The 15,760-nt window shown below is 34.6% G+C and overlaps 1 protein-coding gene across 3 annotated transcripts in view; it reads left to right on the forward strand.

Moving 5' to 3' along the window:
- BCAT1 (branched chain amino acid transaminase 1) overlaps positions 1–15,429 on the forward strand; it is a 77,683-nt gene extending 62,254 nt beyond the window's left edge. For all 3 annotated transcript variants that reach the window (XM_019737823.2, XM_019737815.2, XM_019737832.2), the window contains exons 9-11: positions 840–980; positions 2,822–2,896; positions 9,421–15,429. In XM_019737823.2, the coding sequence (XP_019593382.2) occupies positions 840–980; positions 2,822–2,896; positions 9,421–9,462 (258 nt within the window). In that variant the 3' untranslated portion in view covers positions 9,463–15,429. The remainder of the gene's footprint in view (positions 1–839; positions 981–2,821; positions 2,897–9,420) is intronic.
- Positions 15,430–15,760: the final 331 nt, after the last annotated feature.

Genomic DNA, 15,760 nt, shown 5'->3' on the forward strand with positions numbered 1-15,760 from the left:
TGAAACTCAACCTAATATGATACTAAAGAGAAGGAAGAGGATTACTGTTGTAAAGTCAACTGAACAGCAAATTTAGGAAGAAAAGAAAAAATATATATATGTATGCACACACTGCAATTTCTCAAAGTCCAAATGTATTTTTAATGTTTTAAAATAATGAAATATTTCAGATATTTAAACTCAGTCTATGTTTTTACTCCATAGAAAACACAGTAGAAAGAGGACCAGTTTTGGAGCCAGTCACATCAGATCTGAGTTCAAATCCAGTTTTTGCTATTTACTTACTGTGTGACCTTAGGGATGTCATTCAACTTCCCTGAATCTTACTTTTCTCATTTGTAATATGGGGATACGAATACCCACCTTAAAAATGAGAGAATTTGGCGTGCTATTGGATGCTCAAGTAATGGTAGCTATCATTATTAAAGTTATATTTTTATGATAAATAGGTTGAAGACTGTCAGCATAGAGCACACATTAAGTAGCACTTGGGATACATCAGTTTGTGAGACTTTAGCCATGAAGTGCGCCTCGTAAAAGGGGAAAAAACACAGGGAGGCATGTATTGAAATATACCATGCGTTTTACAGTGATACTCTTATAATTTACATTCTGATCATCTCATTTAGAGGGGCTGTGACCTTGGAGTAGATTGCATGACACCTCAGTATATTTACAGATACGATGGTGTTATTCGTTCTCTCCAGCTTTCCTTCTAAGTATGACTGCTGTTATCCAACTTCAGTCCGAATGTTTAGTAGAAAGGTAAGTACTACAGGGCTTTTTTGCATGCTTTTTCCTTGAAAATGTATGCTTTTTATTTTTTACATTCCAAACAGGGTGAGTTTAAGGTGTCGGAGAGGTACCTCACCATGGATGACTTGACAACAGCCCTGGAGCAGAACCGAGTTAGAGAGATGTTTGGCTCTGGCACAGCCTGCGTTGTTTGCCCAGTTTCTGATATACTGTACAAGGGTGAGGTAAGACAGTGTTTCTTCAGTCACCTCCGGGTATTTCTAATCATTTGCCTATAATTAAATTTTTTTAAGCGTGTGAACAAAATACTAGTTGGCTCCAGGATGCAAAGAATTTTTTTTTTTTTTTCATAATTTGGCATTTCATTAACTGGGGCAGTTTGTCATGATGACCCTGTATTAACAAATTACTTACTTTTATCTTTCCAGTGATGTGTAAGATCCTAAGATCCAACATGGTGGGAGGTCAGTTTTGTTCTTAGACAAGTACCATCTCTATCTTTTGTCAATTTAGGGATTGGGGATGTGTCAATAGACTTCCATCATTTCTTTCTACTGGCTCACTAAAGAAGGTTCTGCAGGTAGTTAAAGTTCAATTTATGGTTTCCAAATATACTTCCAAACTATTGGAGTAGGAATAGCAAATAGTAATGGAAAATTCATTTGAATGATCAACCCCTACATTTATTATTATTATTATTATTATTATTATTATGACTAGTTTACAAATTTTTTTTTTTAATTTGGCAAAACTGGTGCATTTACTAAAATTTTCAGAAGGAATTCAAGCATTTAGTTGTAAGAAATTTTCTCCTCCCAGTAAACTAGTATGATTTCATATGTGCTGTACTTTCATTTTTTGGTCAGTTTTTTGCTATCCTCTTTATAACAAAGCTCCAATACTTATAATTAACATCACCAACTGACTTTATAACTCAAAGTCATGTGGGGGTTATTTTAAAAATGTGAACTGGCTTAAGTTACTCGTATTAAATATAGATTCTATTGTTTTAATATTTAACATTATAATTATTTTTCCTCAGCTGGTTGTATTGATTTTTTTGTTTTGTTTTCTGCCGATTTTAATGGTGTCTACTTCATTGCTTGAGATTTTTGAACTTGCTTTTAGGGAATGGCTCCTGACATAATTCCAGCTACATACTATTTCAAGAGAAAATAATTATTCTATTATCATCCAATACTTGTACTGATCATAAAGCTACTGTTTCATATTTTATTATGGTAGTATCTCGGTAATGTATTATGGGTCCACTTTTTTAATGAACTAAGGTCATTAGGTCAGATATTTTTAAGTCTAATTATTATTTCGCCTGTAGAACCAAGAAGTTTATAAAGTTTATCATGTTCTTAATGGTCTTGTTTTAGAGGGCATTCAGAGCCAAAATGTACATCTGATTATCCTATTGTCCTAAAGGGCACAAGTTAAGAACATGAACTATCTACTAAAATCAAACTATCAAAGGCCTGCAAGCTAGCGAGGCATGAATGGGCCTGACTGAAATATAAATTAGGATTGTGAAATCTCTCTCAGCCCTGAACTTAATCATGCTATCCAACATTTTGGAGGTTTGGCTTAGAACAGACATAGGTTCGGAAACCCCTTTTGTGAAGGCATAGACTTGCCTTAATTTATGTCCTTGAAATGCCTTGCTTTAGTGGCAAAATATTTTTTGATTTCTCAGTTCCTGCCAAGAGGGTTAAATATGGGGGCTAATCATTTACCCTTGTAGATTCTGGGAATGCTGGAAGGAGTAGGGTTCTTTTAAGCTTAGCCACTGTTTTAGGGACCCCTAGCTTCTCATTGTTTCCTCAAATCATTCTGAAGACTGGCATATAAACTAGTGCCCTAAATCAGGTAGTTAGCTTTTATTCAAATTCGGAACAGAAATGAGGCTTTGGCATAAGGAGCTAACATATGTAATCAGGTTATCATAGTGCCCTTCCTTATTTCAGTGGAATTGCGTTAATACAGTAGCATTGCAGAGTGTCTTGTCACTGTATATATGACTATCCTCAATTATCTCATGTCTGCTTTTCTTTCATAGACTATCCACATTCCAACTATGGAGAATGGGCCTAAGCTTGCAAGCCAGATCTTGGACAAATTGACCAATATTCAAGTAAGGGCTTCTTTCTGTCATCTTATTTCAATTAGCACTTAGAACCAAATCATATTTCAATGTTGAGAAGAGAGTAAATAGTACCATTTGGGGTCAACAAATTTAAATTTAATTTGTTTAAATTAAAATTTAATTTAAATTTAATTTGGTCAACAAATTCAATTTGGTCAACAAATTCAAATTTAAATTTAGTAAGGAAGGCATTCCTGATATGATGTGTGGGCATAAGCAAAGCAGAAATGGGAAAGAAGATACATGTTAAAACAAAAGAAAGAAAATATTGTCAGGGACTCCAAATTACTTAACATTTTAAAAATATGTAAATTTTAATAACATTTAAAAACCTCATTATAAAGTGTAACATACGCTTTTGAAAGTAGAAGAAAGCGTAGAAGAAACCTAATATTACCCATGATTCCAGCACCAAGATATAACCACAGTTAATTTTCAATGTCTCAACTTTTAAGATTTTATAAGCATTTATATATTTGTAATAAATATATTTTCTAAAAAAATGGGAGTGTACATGATTTTATAACCTGCTTTTTTTCACTTAATAAATCATTTGCTTTTTTATATCAATAAATCATTTTAATCCCATGTATAAAGTTTAATTGAATTTCATTATATCGATGTACCATAATTTTTAAAGAACTCTTATTGAACATTGGCAGTTCTTTTACTATTTATTATAAACAGTACATCCATGATTATTTCCTTAGGATAATTATTTCCTGGGATTGTCATTCTTGGGTCAAAGGGTGTACACACCTATTTTTTGTTTTTTTCACTAACTTTGTTTTACCTTTTTATTTTATTTTATTTTTTTTTTTTTGAGCAACAACCTACAATAATGTCTCACAAGGCAGTTAAGCATCTTTCTACACAGACATATCGAATACCAAGCAACCCTGGGTCACCTACATGAGACTGTTTTATAATTTGTAAGCACTTCAAAAAGTTCTTGGAGGATTTTGTTGAGCCCATCATTGCCAGTCAGTGACAATAACCCAGGGGAGCTGAGATTTATATTGAAACATGAATAAAGTTTGACGGTTTGAGTGACATCAGGAAGTGCTGGGTCTTAGAACTAAGCAAAGATTTAAAGTTGTTTGGGAAAGCAGCAGGTCCTTACAGAGCAATTGAGGTCCTTGAATAGTGTTAAAAATGGTATTTTTGAATATTTAACAACTTTTATGCAAAACTAATATTAATAAAAGAAAAGAGTGATTGTGGTTTTTGAATCAATGAGCTGTCTTACCCCCACTCTTCAACAAATGTTTTCTATAGGAATTTTCTGTAAGTTAAATAAAGGAATATGTTAATATTGAAGACATAACAATCTATTCAGAGTTATTTTCTACTTTTGAACGAGTATATAGAAACAATTAGAAGTAATTTGAAGAAATTTAATAAAACTTTCTGTATGGATATTTCAGGTATTCTCATATTTTTTTAGAGTTTTCTAAATCTAAAATCTTGAGTAAATCTGATGAAGGTGATAAGTTTTTAGTGTTTTACTCAAATGAAAAACATAAACAGAACAAAAATATATGATTGTCTAGATTATGGAAGCTTTTATGCAAAACAGAAGTTGGGAGATTTTTAAGAGAGGAATGAAGTGTGACTATAGTGATGAGAAAGTAAGACCATCAGAAAAATTTCCTTGGACAAATTGCATGGAAGAGAATGCTCCATTCTATAGCACTTAATACATAAAACAACATTTCAGCAATACCTCTTGGAGATTATATGAAATAAGAAAATTTGACCTGATTTGCTTTGGTTGTAAAGGGTTTAAAGCAAAGGAAAACTAGGCTGAGGGAAAAATCAAATTCTATTATATTTGAATTGAAAGGAAGATCTAAGTAGAGATGTATGGACCATCCATGCAGAGTCTAAGATCACATCTTTCCTCTTCAATAATTTTATGTTTGTGGACATAGAACCTAAAGTTTCAAAATTATTCTCTTACAAGATGGCAAATTGGTGCTATCAGCCAAGCTACTAGGTTATCTATTTCTCTCCCAGAAAAATGGATATTTTCTCTCCCAGAAAACATGGATATTTCCTACAAAGTACTCTGGTAAATTGAAGAAGAGGAGAACAACAACAATCGAAAAACCATTAGGATTCTTGCCAGTGTTGACCTGGGCGGGGGCACAATTCCTTCTTAACTGAAGACTGGATTTTCATTTAACTTGTAAACTTACGTATATGAGCAAGAATCTCTCTGGTTAAGTATGCATCCCATGTGGCTGATTATCCATATGGTTTCCTGGGTCTTAGATTGCCGTACTAATACCTCTTAAGAGAATATTTCAAATGACAATACTCTCCTACCGCCCGCCCCCACTTTCTCTTTTTAAACAACAAAGAAAAACACTTCTGTGTTCATACTTAACCAAACTTAAACTTGGAGAACATTTTCCATGTTGCCACGTTTCCTTTCTCTCCCATTACTCTTTGCTGTTCCAGTTACTCACCGTCATACTGATCTTTGCGCCTGCCTTTTGGGCTCCTCTCTGTTCTCCAGTATGCTCTGCTCTCTGCTACTTCTTTCCTGTTTCTTTTCCTTCTATAGTTTGCCCACTTGATAAGGTATCGGTAGTCCTTCAAGACATATGTCTTTTAGGAACCTTTTAAATCTCTCTTGAACAACATCCCTTTCCCCCCAGTACAAACACACACTGATCCACTTAAATGCTGCTGCTTCCTCCAGCGTCCATAGTGCCTGGGATTATCACATGTGGCCTTTAACTTATATTCTAGTCATGCACTTGTCTTTGTTCTAGCGTTCTTTGAATGTGAGAATTGTTTCATTCTCTTTCTGTAAGCACAGTATGCAGCACAAGGTCTAGGTCGTAGTACATACTCAGGAGTCTTTCCTGAATAAATAAGTGAATAGGTGAATGATTCGCCAAACACTCACTAAAGAGCAAAAGCGTGTTGCTCTCTTGTGTATTACCACATTCTGAGAAGAGGTGGGAGGAAGGTCCTCAATAATGGCAAATTATTTTTCAAAAAAACATTCAGAGAACCTGATTTAGAATTTTTCAAAGTGACATACACATCACTACTGCTGTCAGGATGAGATGAAAGCTGGAAGCTGGGTCTTAACTATCAGGGACAGCATGTTTGAGTAACTAGCAGTGCTGCTGTTGAGGTTTCAGAAGACGGAGAGTAGTGATTGCAAAAACTGAGAAGCGGACATTTTAAATAGTTTAGGAAGAGGAAAGCCTAAATGTGATAGGAGCAGAATCTCTATTGATTACAGGTTAATGGATAGAGTTAAAATAAAAACACCTATGTTACCACTCGTGGCTACAGTTTTGTAAGATTGAATGACCATTAGCGGTTATTGTATTTTGCTTGTTTTCAGTGGAACAGCTTGATGCCTTTTAGTTATATAAACAGATGGAGCCCCACCCCTTTTCCCTGCTGATGTCCGGAGCTTTCTTTGTGTGTATTCTAAGTGAATGGTCCAGATTGCCGAGATGACTCAGTCCCTTGACTAGCTTCCCAGCCTCTCCTCATTCCCTAAGACATACGTCTCCACATGTTGTGGGACTTTGCAGAGCTTTGCATACCCAATGAATAGGATTTAGAACAAGAATGACAAATTATTACCTGGCGAGCAGCACTTATTATATTTTTATTGGCATTGTAGAAAGTAAGTGCATGACACAGATTGTCCTTGTATGTTACTAAGAATTTTTTGCTGAATATAAAAGGTATTTTAGCAAGACTCGTGTAAAATTATTTGCCATATATATATATATGTCGAATGTGAAGTAATGAACTTGTCGTTAGTCATATTTTGCCTTAGTGTTCTAACGAATTCATGAAAAGATGAAAATTCTGCACAGCACGTAGTTTTCTCCATGGGCTCGAAGGGCCATCCCACAGGCTCCGTGTGATTTGCCGTGTTGCTTTAACCCCATTTTTGATTCTGTGAACAAAATCAAGAGAGTTGTGACTTACAGCAGGCCTGCCAAATGTTGAAAATGTGGGCCTTCAACATTGACAGCGGTATAATGACAGCCTAGCCCAGGCAGACATGTGTTCACTTTGTCCTCCTTCTCTGGACACCTACTCTTGAAAGAATGTAATTTCCATCTCTGCTAACATCTGTCATCTCTACTTTGAATTATTTTGCCTTTAAAAATTAAATTGAATTATCCATCATCCAAATGAAAAATTTGATTGCTAACTGCCTAGGTCTAGATATTATGAATTACTTAGATTATCATATCTCTTGGATACTTCTCAAAAATCCTATGATTTTACATAAAAGCATAAATTGCAGGATGAGGGCGGTAAAACTTAATACATATTATGCAGGTTTGCAGAGTCATATGGCCTATGACTGTCATTCTAACCAAAATTGATTTTCCACTGTGTATAAAACTAAAACAACTAATTGAAAGCAAATTTACATTAACTGATGAGATTCAAGATGAAATTATAGTGGTCATGAATCACAATTCTGCAGATCTGCTAAATTGTCAATATGCTGACATTCAAATATTGTTAATGGCAAAAGTGTCTAATGTATTGATGGGAATACAAATAAGAGAAATAGAACACATATTTTGCTTTTATCTCAAGTCACGTTGACACCATACATAAATCAGGCAGAATTTGGGAATGTTGTCTCCAGCATTCATTATGAATCAACAGAGTCAATAGCGGGAGGCCACACTCTTTAGGTAACTCTTTCTGATGTGGATTAAGCAAGTTGGATTAAGCAAATCACTTATAGTCATTGGACTTCCTTCATTCTCCTTTTCGTGTAAGCCAGAAAGTTGTAGGTAGACCCATTCTTGGCTCCTGGTTTTTTTACCAATTTGATAAATTCTGCTCAGTGAGGTCTTTAAAGCTCTTTAAGAGGAACGAACACAGCACATGGAAAATGTAACATGGGAAAAATGGCATTGGACAGAGAGAGGCAAGAGAATTGGGCTTGTGATTATGAGCTACCTGGACCCTTAGTGTCCTTACATGTAAAATGAGAAGCTTGTCCTAAAAGTTCATTGCTCTTCACACTTTGATTGTTAAGCAGCAAAACTTTCTATGGAAGACATCTTTCCTGGAATCCCAGTATACAAAACTGATAAGAGTGGAATTGTTCTGAAGTAAGGAAACAAAACCCAGAGCCCTGCTTATTTTGCTCATCTAAATAAATAAGATGATCATTTTAGATGATCATTAAGGTTCTTTCCAACTCAGAAATTTGGAGGTTTTGCATTAATTTCAACTGAAGTTATATTAGGACTAAAGAGCCACTTCATGTGAAAAGGGGACATCCTGTGATTTAGGCAAACACATGGTGGCAGACTTAATGGCATGCTCCTCTGGTTAGGGAAGATCTGTCCTAAGTTAGTTTCCACACATTACTATGTGAAGGGAAGTCTCGATGGTGGTCAAGAAGATGGAATTGGGTGTGAGAGAGATCTTGGCTAAGGTCTGGACCCTACCATTTATAACCACAACCTTAAGTAAGGTATTTAATCTCCCTAATACTTAGTTTTCTCATCCCTTAAACATGATCGATAATGGCACCTACTATCTGGGGTTATTGAGAGGATAAATGAGGTAGCAAGTCTGTCTAGCTCTTGGCATAGTTATTTTTGGCACACAGTACTTGCTCAAGGGTGAAAGCTCATTTAAACACAGAGATGTTTGTTGAATGAATGAGTGAATGAATAAATAGATGAACAAACGAATATAGAACTGGCTTTGTGTTTCTGACATCTGGAATGTCTTTATGTTTCATTTAATTCAATTTTAAATATTAAAATTTAGGCTTGCTAAAGCAAATTATCTGCTAATGCAAATAATCTAATTGATTATTTGCAGCTCCATAATTTTTGAAGGAATAAGAAAAATTGGGATGCTAACATAACATAAACAACTTTCATTTAGAAAACAAGTCAATGTTTAGATCCACCAGGCTTGTCAATTTAATATTTTTGTCCATGAACATAAAATTCTCTCAAGAAGGGGGATTTTCTAGTAGTGGTTCTCACACTTTTGCTCCCGTCAGACTACTCACCTGAAGTGCTTGCGGAAGCACAGGTTGTTGGGAACCATCCACAGAGTTTCTCATTCAGGGAATCTGAAGTGGGGCTTGAGAAATTGCATTTTTAACATGTTGCCAGGTGATGCTGATGCTACAGGTTTGGGGAATGCACTTTGAGCATCACTTCTGACAATAGTTAACTCACGTCATTTGGAGAGCAGAAGCTAAACACAGAATGGTAATGAAAAGGCATTTACTTAATTATACACAGGACTTACGTCAACTATAAATTTGAGGAGAATAATCATTGTAAAATGTGTGATTCTTTCCAGATATTTGGTTGTTTTTCTCTAGTCTTACTTTTAATGTGAATATGCTTTTAATGTTCAAAACAGAAGCGGATCTTTTGTATAGCGTCATTTGTATTATTAAGTTTATTTATAAGTTACAGCACTGTTAGCTTTTAAACTAAAACATGTTTTCTTGTTTTTTGTTGCAGTATGGACGAGAAGAGAGCGACTGGACAATCATCGTATCCTAAATGGAAAGCACAGGATATTACCTGTGTGCTGTTGGGATAGACTATTGCATCTGAATTATGATAGATACTTTGGCTACCTGTTTTTAGTTGTGCATAATATAGGTTGTGTGATCAGTGTTACCAGGGGGATTGTTTCCTCATACTAGAGAAAATGAATTGCAATCATCAAATGGTGTATTGTAAACCTGATAGTAGAAGCTTATCTTCCCTTCCCTTAGAAAGATGACAATGTAAGCCATATAGCATAGAATTTTCCTCAGTATTCTTAGTGCCTCCCTAGTACTTCACTCAGATACAAAAATGTTTGTTTATTCTTTAGCATAGGTTATATTCTACTCCTCAACCAAATGAATTTGTGTGTGTGTGTGTGTGTTTGAAAGCTGATCTGAGTAAAACTCACATGTAACATTGTCTGTGACACATTTTTATCCTCAGAAAGTGTTTTGTTTTTTTAGATCAAGACTTTCAAAAACTGGATTTTCTCTTGTCACATTTGTTTTGGTAGGCCCCCTATGTCCATCTTAAGGTAAATCTCTTCCTCTTCCTGATGTCACAGTCCGCTCAAAGATCTTGTGCATCAGTGAGGTCTGTGCACATTTCTGCCATTGCCCTTTCCATGTTGTGTTGTGATTGGCTGCTTGTTAGTGTCTGTACAACACTGAGGGTCTTGTGCCTTAGAGATCTTTGTATCCCCAATGCCCGGCACATAATAGGTACTCAGTAAACAATGAATAAATGAATATTTACCTTCTATAGAAGTGAACTTTCTTTGTTTCTATATTATGAAACCTCTTTATTAGAATTTGTGATTGATTCTGACATTGTATATTTTTACCTCATATTGTCTTTGTTTCTCATGGTCTGCTAAGCATTAGAGATACTCAGAGGCATAGTTTCTTGGAGGAATTTTTTCGTATGTAAAGACTGTCTTGAAATTGAAGTTGTACCTGTAGAGAGAAGTTGTGATATGATACCAAATGGAAATGACAGATGACACATGTTAAGTGTTAAATACAAAATAATTCACCCTATTTAGTTTTTTAGTAGAAAGCAAAGAGGTATACTGTGGTTTTTATACTCTTGGTTTTATACATGCTCTTTGCTGTTGAATAAGGAAGGATTGGATGAGTACAAAGTTAGGGTACAGGGAGAGCAATTATAGATGATATTTTCCTTGTTTGGGAACTCTGAGTTAAAATTGTATCCTGGTTTTTCTAGAAGAAAGTCAAATCTTGATAGAAAACATTCATTCTGGAAGGTCAACTCTCAGACATTATATTTTGGTTTCTTGCAGTACTAATAACTTTCATCTTGCTGAACTTATTTCATTCTCTTTTCAAAGCAAGGAAAAAAAAAACATTCTAAAGGTTTGATGCATTGGAAAATTTTCCTTAAGGCAGTTAGCAGCACATAGCAAATGGGACTTTGATTCTTTTCCAAGACTTTTGGCCATAGGGTCTTTTATAGATAGAAATGGTAAAATGAAAATTAGGGAAGTATAAGATGAAAAGGAATGGTAAAAATATATTTTAGGGGGCTTTTAATTGTTGATCTGAAGTCTTGGAGAGTCTGTTCTTTTCAGGCCTCAGGTATTTTACCTGTCTTCTAGTCCTTCACCAAGTAGCATTCTAAGGGTGTGCACTTGCCTTGGCTAAATCATGTGACCTCATTTTTAATACAGTATTCGAGAAAAGACTTCCAGGTAATTTTAACCTGTTAAGTAGCATATAAATAACCAGACTCACATTCCTATGAGAAATGGAAATCATTTGTTTGCCATAAATGCATTTTATACTTTGCATTTCTAAATTTAGTATGGCAAGACAGGTCCATTACATACAAAAGGTAGAGAACAATGTTTTGACAATATGTCTGTATAATTTCTTTTGTTAAAACTTAAGAACATTTTAAACCCTTCCTATCAGACTTAGTGAAGATTAAGGATATACGTTTTTAAAAAACTGAAGGTCTCCTAAAACAAAGAACATAGTCTGCCATTCTTATTTAAGTAGTAAGACAGGAAATGGACCTTGGCACTAATTTGTTAAATAGATTTAAAAGAAACATCTGCACATCTTTTTTCCTTGTGCACTATTTGTTTAATTGCAGTGGATTGATACATCAAGAGTGACACATTATAACTAGGCAATTATCCATTCTTTAAGACTTAGTTATTGTAACACTAATTGATCAGTTAAGGCATAAAATAGTCTAGCATTAGGAACATGTAATAGGCTAATCTGCTCAAAAAGATCAACAAATTAATATTGTTGCTGATATTTGCATAATTGGCTGCAATTATTTAATGTTTAATTGGGTTGATCAAATGAGATTCAGCAATTCACATCTGCATGAATATAAACAGAACTGGTGGCACTTAAAATGATAATGATTAACTTATTTTGCATGTTCTCTTACACGTTTTTCAGTTTTGTTTTGTTTTTCATTTCAGACCAAATTTGTTAATTTTTTTCAAAACACATTAGTAGAAACCAAGATTTTAAAATGAAGTATTCAGGCATAAACAAAATATGAGCATTTCCTAAAGACATTTGCTATTAGAAATTTTCTTTGTTATAGTCGTTTATTAAGGATTCAATTTATGATACACCAAAAGAAAAGTCAACCTCAGGGATGTATACCATGCTGTCTAGTACCTTGCAGCTGGCTGAAATGAATAACTAATATCTGCATTAACCTTTGCTTTCAAAAGTACAAAGGAAAAGTAAAATAGAAAGAGAAATGACTGAGAAACTTTGTTAAGGGATCGTGTTTGTCCTACCTACTCAGCACCCTCCCTCTATATTGTTAAGATTTCTGTAAAAAAAAAAAAAAGACAGAGGTAGCAGCACGAAAGTGCAGTATAACGCCATCTATATGACATATAGTGCCAACATGCCCGAAGCTATGGGAAACCTACAGTATACACCCTGGGTTATAATTCTTCACCATATCAGTTTTGTTGCTTGATAGAATTGTACCTAAACAATTGGTCTTGCTTTCCTCAAATCAGACCACTTTTGGGTACTTGAAGGCAATTAATGAGTATATCTTAGTCAAAAGAATTGTAGGAGCCCTTTATTAAAGCTGCAGATTGAACTCTGCTGTAGGGGATTTGTGCTGTGAAATCAGCTGCCAAATAAATTTATTTTGCCCATTCCCATTCAGTGTTCAACCACTGTATTCTTTTCCTTAAAAAGTTCTTTTAAAATTACACATTTGGTTTACGCTTATGATAGGAAAAATGTGGTTTAAGCAGAAAATGATAGCATTTGTTCATTTTCAGTGAATGATATTTAAAATATTAGAGTAGTAAATATTCATTGGATGCACTAAAGCACAGGGCTTAGACAGGTTAGAGAAACGTTGTAAGGATCCCTTATTTCATGTCCTGATTCTAAAGATGATCAAAGAATTCTTCCTTGCAATATGGATTCCTTATGTGGATTTGCAGAAACCTAAGTTACAGATAGTAATGCTGGCAAGTAATTTTAGTGAACACTATAACACCTGTCACTTTCTTTTGCTATAAATACAATTTGTTCAGCTGTCTCTTTTCCAGATATCTCCTCTGAAAAGGAGGCAAAAGGTACCAACTTTTCAATAATCTTTACCTATTAATAAAAATATATATATATATTACCCTCATGTTTATACTCTAGTACTTGAACAAACTTCTAGGTATAAAAGCAGTATTTAATGCAGTTATACAATGAAAGAAGGCCAGAGGACATCTCTTATCAAGAAATCACAGTGAATGTTTTCATCTCATTTTTAAAGGACATTTGTCCTTTTTGCTCCTTCCTTTCCTCTGGTCAAAACTACTCAGTATGGTTACTTTTGGGCATTATTCAACTGCTTGCGTGGTGTGAGTTGCCTCCTGGTTTACTACTTATTGCCAATCTAGTACATTTGTTCACTGCATTATTTTGGAGTAACGTTGAGTTGTCATGGTCCATCCAACAAAGGAACACCTCAAATTGCAGTATCTTTGCTGATCTTAAAGTCAGGTAATACTGAAATAAACAAAATATTCCTAGAGTGAGTTTTTCTGGAAAATGTCTATTAGTAATCAAACTGTTTAGAGCATTAGCTCGAAAATGATGGATCCAGCTACTCAGGAAATAACAAGTGGAAGACTAACTTTAATATAAAAATGGTTTTTCACAGTTTGAGGTTTTAAAAGAGAGGCCATTTAAACTATTGCAGGATTCATTTTTATCACTGCCTTAAAGCCCTTTTAAAAGTACAAAGGTAGAAGAAAGTGATTTATTTTTTATCTTCAGCATGTATGCCATAAGAAAAGACTTATCAGATATTTTTTTGAGAGGGTGGTAATGAAACATCAGGATATAGTAGTGTTTATGGGTAAATAATTCCTTGAGATCAGAGATATGTAAACAGTTGTTTTAATGAATGATAGCGATGGAATTTAGTTTTAGAAAATGAAGTGGTCTTTAAAATCTGCTGGGTACAAGCATTGAAGTTTTAAGTAATCTTATTCTGTCTGGAAGTGTATTTTTCAACCCATAATAGATCCAGTTAAGAAGGCCTAAAACCTGAGTTGCATAACGTTCAACTTATAGAAAGTACTGTTGGGATGGTAAGAATTGACTGTGTATGGTATGGGAATGAATTGAATTGTAGTCTTATTGACAGATTCCTCTGTATATCGCTATCACAATGGCTGCATATCTTGTTACTTAGTTATTGAATTATGGAGAAAAATTTATTTACAAAAGATGTCAGAAGAACAATTGGATGTAGAGCAAGAAAGGAATGATAGAGGGGGAAAAATCAGGTTGGCTTCTGCGTTGTTCAAAGGAGCTTCTTTTTTATTCTGTCAGCCATAGAGATATTCAGCTTTCGACACAGGTGCCAACTACCAATAGTGCCAATTAGGAAGTGACCAATGGTAGTGGCTGGTTTTTGAGATAATAGAATTAGGCCATGATCATAAGGTAATAATCCGAGAGTTACGTTACCTGGAAACCACTTTAGATTACTACCTATTGGAATAGTATTACCGCTATTTCCTTTCCTTGGTGAAAGTTACCTGTTTGGAAAGTAGTTGATAATCATTTAGTTTTTAAAAATGTACAACAACATGCAGTTTCCTCAAGCTAATTTCACATGGTCATTAAAGTCATCCTCAGGTTTAAGTAAGAAGGGAATTAAAATACCTGCCTCAATTTCTACTTCATTGATAAGTTTTGGAAGAAGGAAGGCATTCTCTGAAAAGTATGGCTGTAAGTAGATTTTGAATTGTCTTAAAAATAAGCTAACTACTTAAAAATAAGCTGCATCTATAAATTGTTTCCCTGTTGATGTACGAGAATGAATGATCCTGCAATGAACCCAACTAGCTACACCATGGAGCCTAACCCACTGTTCTGAAGAATTTGGGCTTATTTGATATGGTGGGTGAGAGAAAATAAGTAGCTTGAGGAAGTAGTTTTTAAAGCAGAGTTTATGGAGAAGGAGAATATCAACTTAACTATTGAATTTTTGGAACCTGTTCTCGCCTCTAAATCTGATTGTAATGATAAACCACAGCCATTGCTTATCAACTTTCTCTAGTTGTGTGGTGATTCTTGATATTTTCTCTAAGAAAAATCAAGTAGAAGAAAATAAACACTTTGTAAATAAGGCTTGGCGTTCATGAAAAACTATTTAAAGGTTGTATGTTACAAGGATTTAAGCTCACTAAAAGCATGATGGAAATGTGGAAAATATAGTGGGTAAAGGAAACTACCTCATTCTTCAAAGGTTTTGTAGAAGCACAATTAAACGTAAAATGGCTTTGTTACATACGAACCATCTGGTGTGAAAGAACTCTGTAATGTCTAAAAGACCTGGAATAATTGTAATTTGCTGGCAATAGACTCATTCTTCATTATTTGCAGGTTCCTCATCACATCTTTAATTATGCACTGTTTCTGTTACCAATAAAACAACTTAAAGGAATCCTGTTTGTGTAGTATCTTGAAATGGCGTTTTTGGATGCATGAAATAATAATAATGCTTAATTACCATTTTAATGGTGTTCCAAGGTTTTGGGTCATGAAATGTAAATGTAGTGTCGTATTTTTAAACCAAAATGACGTTGAGAGAGTGAAAAGGATTGAGTACACCAGAAAGCCCTGAACCCACACAGCTAGGCAGAGTCTAAATGGGTCTCATATTTTCAGACATTTGGATAAGAAATACAACGGGCACTTGAGATTGTCCTTTCCCTAGGTATGAATCTGTCTTTAGTAAAATTTAGCTTTGTCTTTGAAATTTCACACAGAATAAG

The sequence above is a fragment of the Rhinolophus sinicus genome, linkage group LG02 (genome assembly GCF_036562045.2).
Source record: "Rhinolophus sinicus isolate RSC01 linkage group LG02, ASM3656204v1, whole genome shotgun sequence".
In the NCBI taxonomy this organism is placed as follows: domain Eukaryota; kingdom Metazoa; phylum Chordata; class Mammalia; order Chiroptera; family Rhinolophidae; genus Rhinolophus; species Rhinolophus sinicus.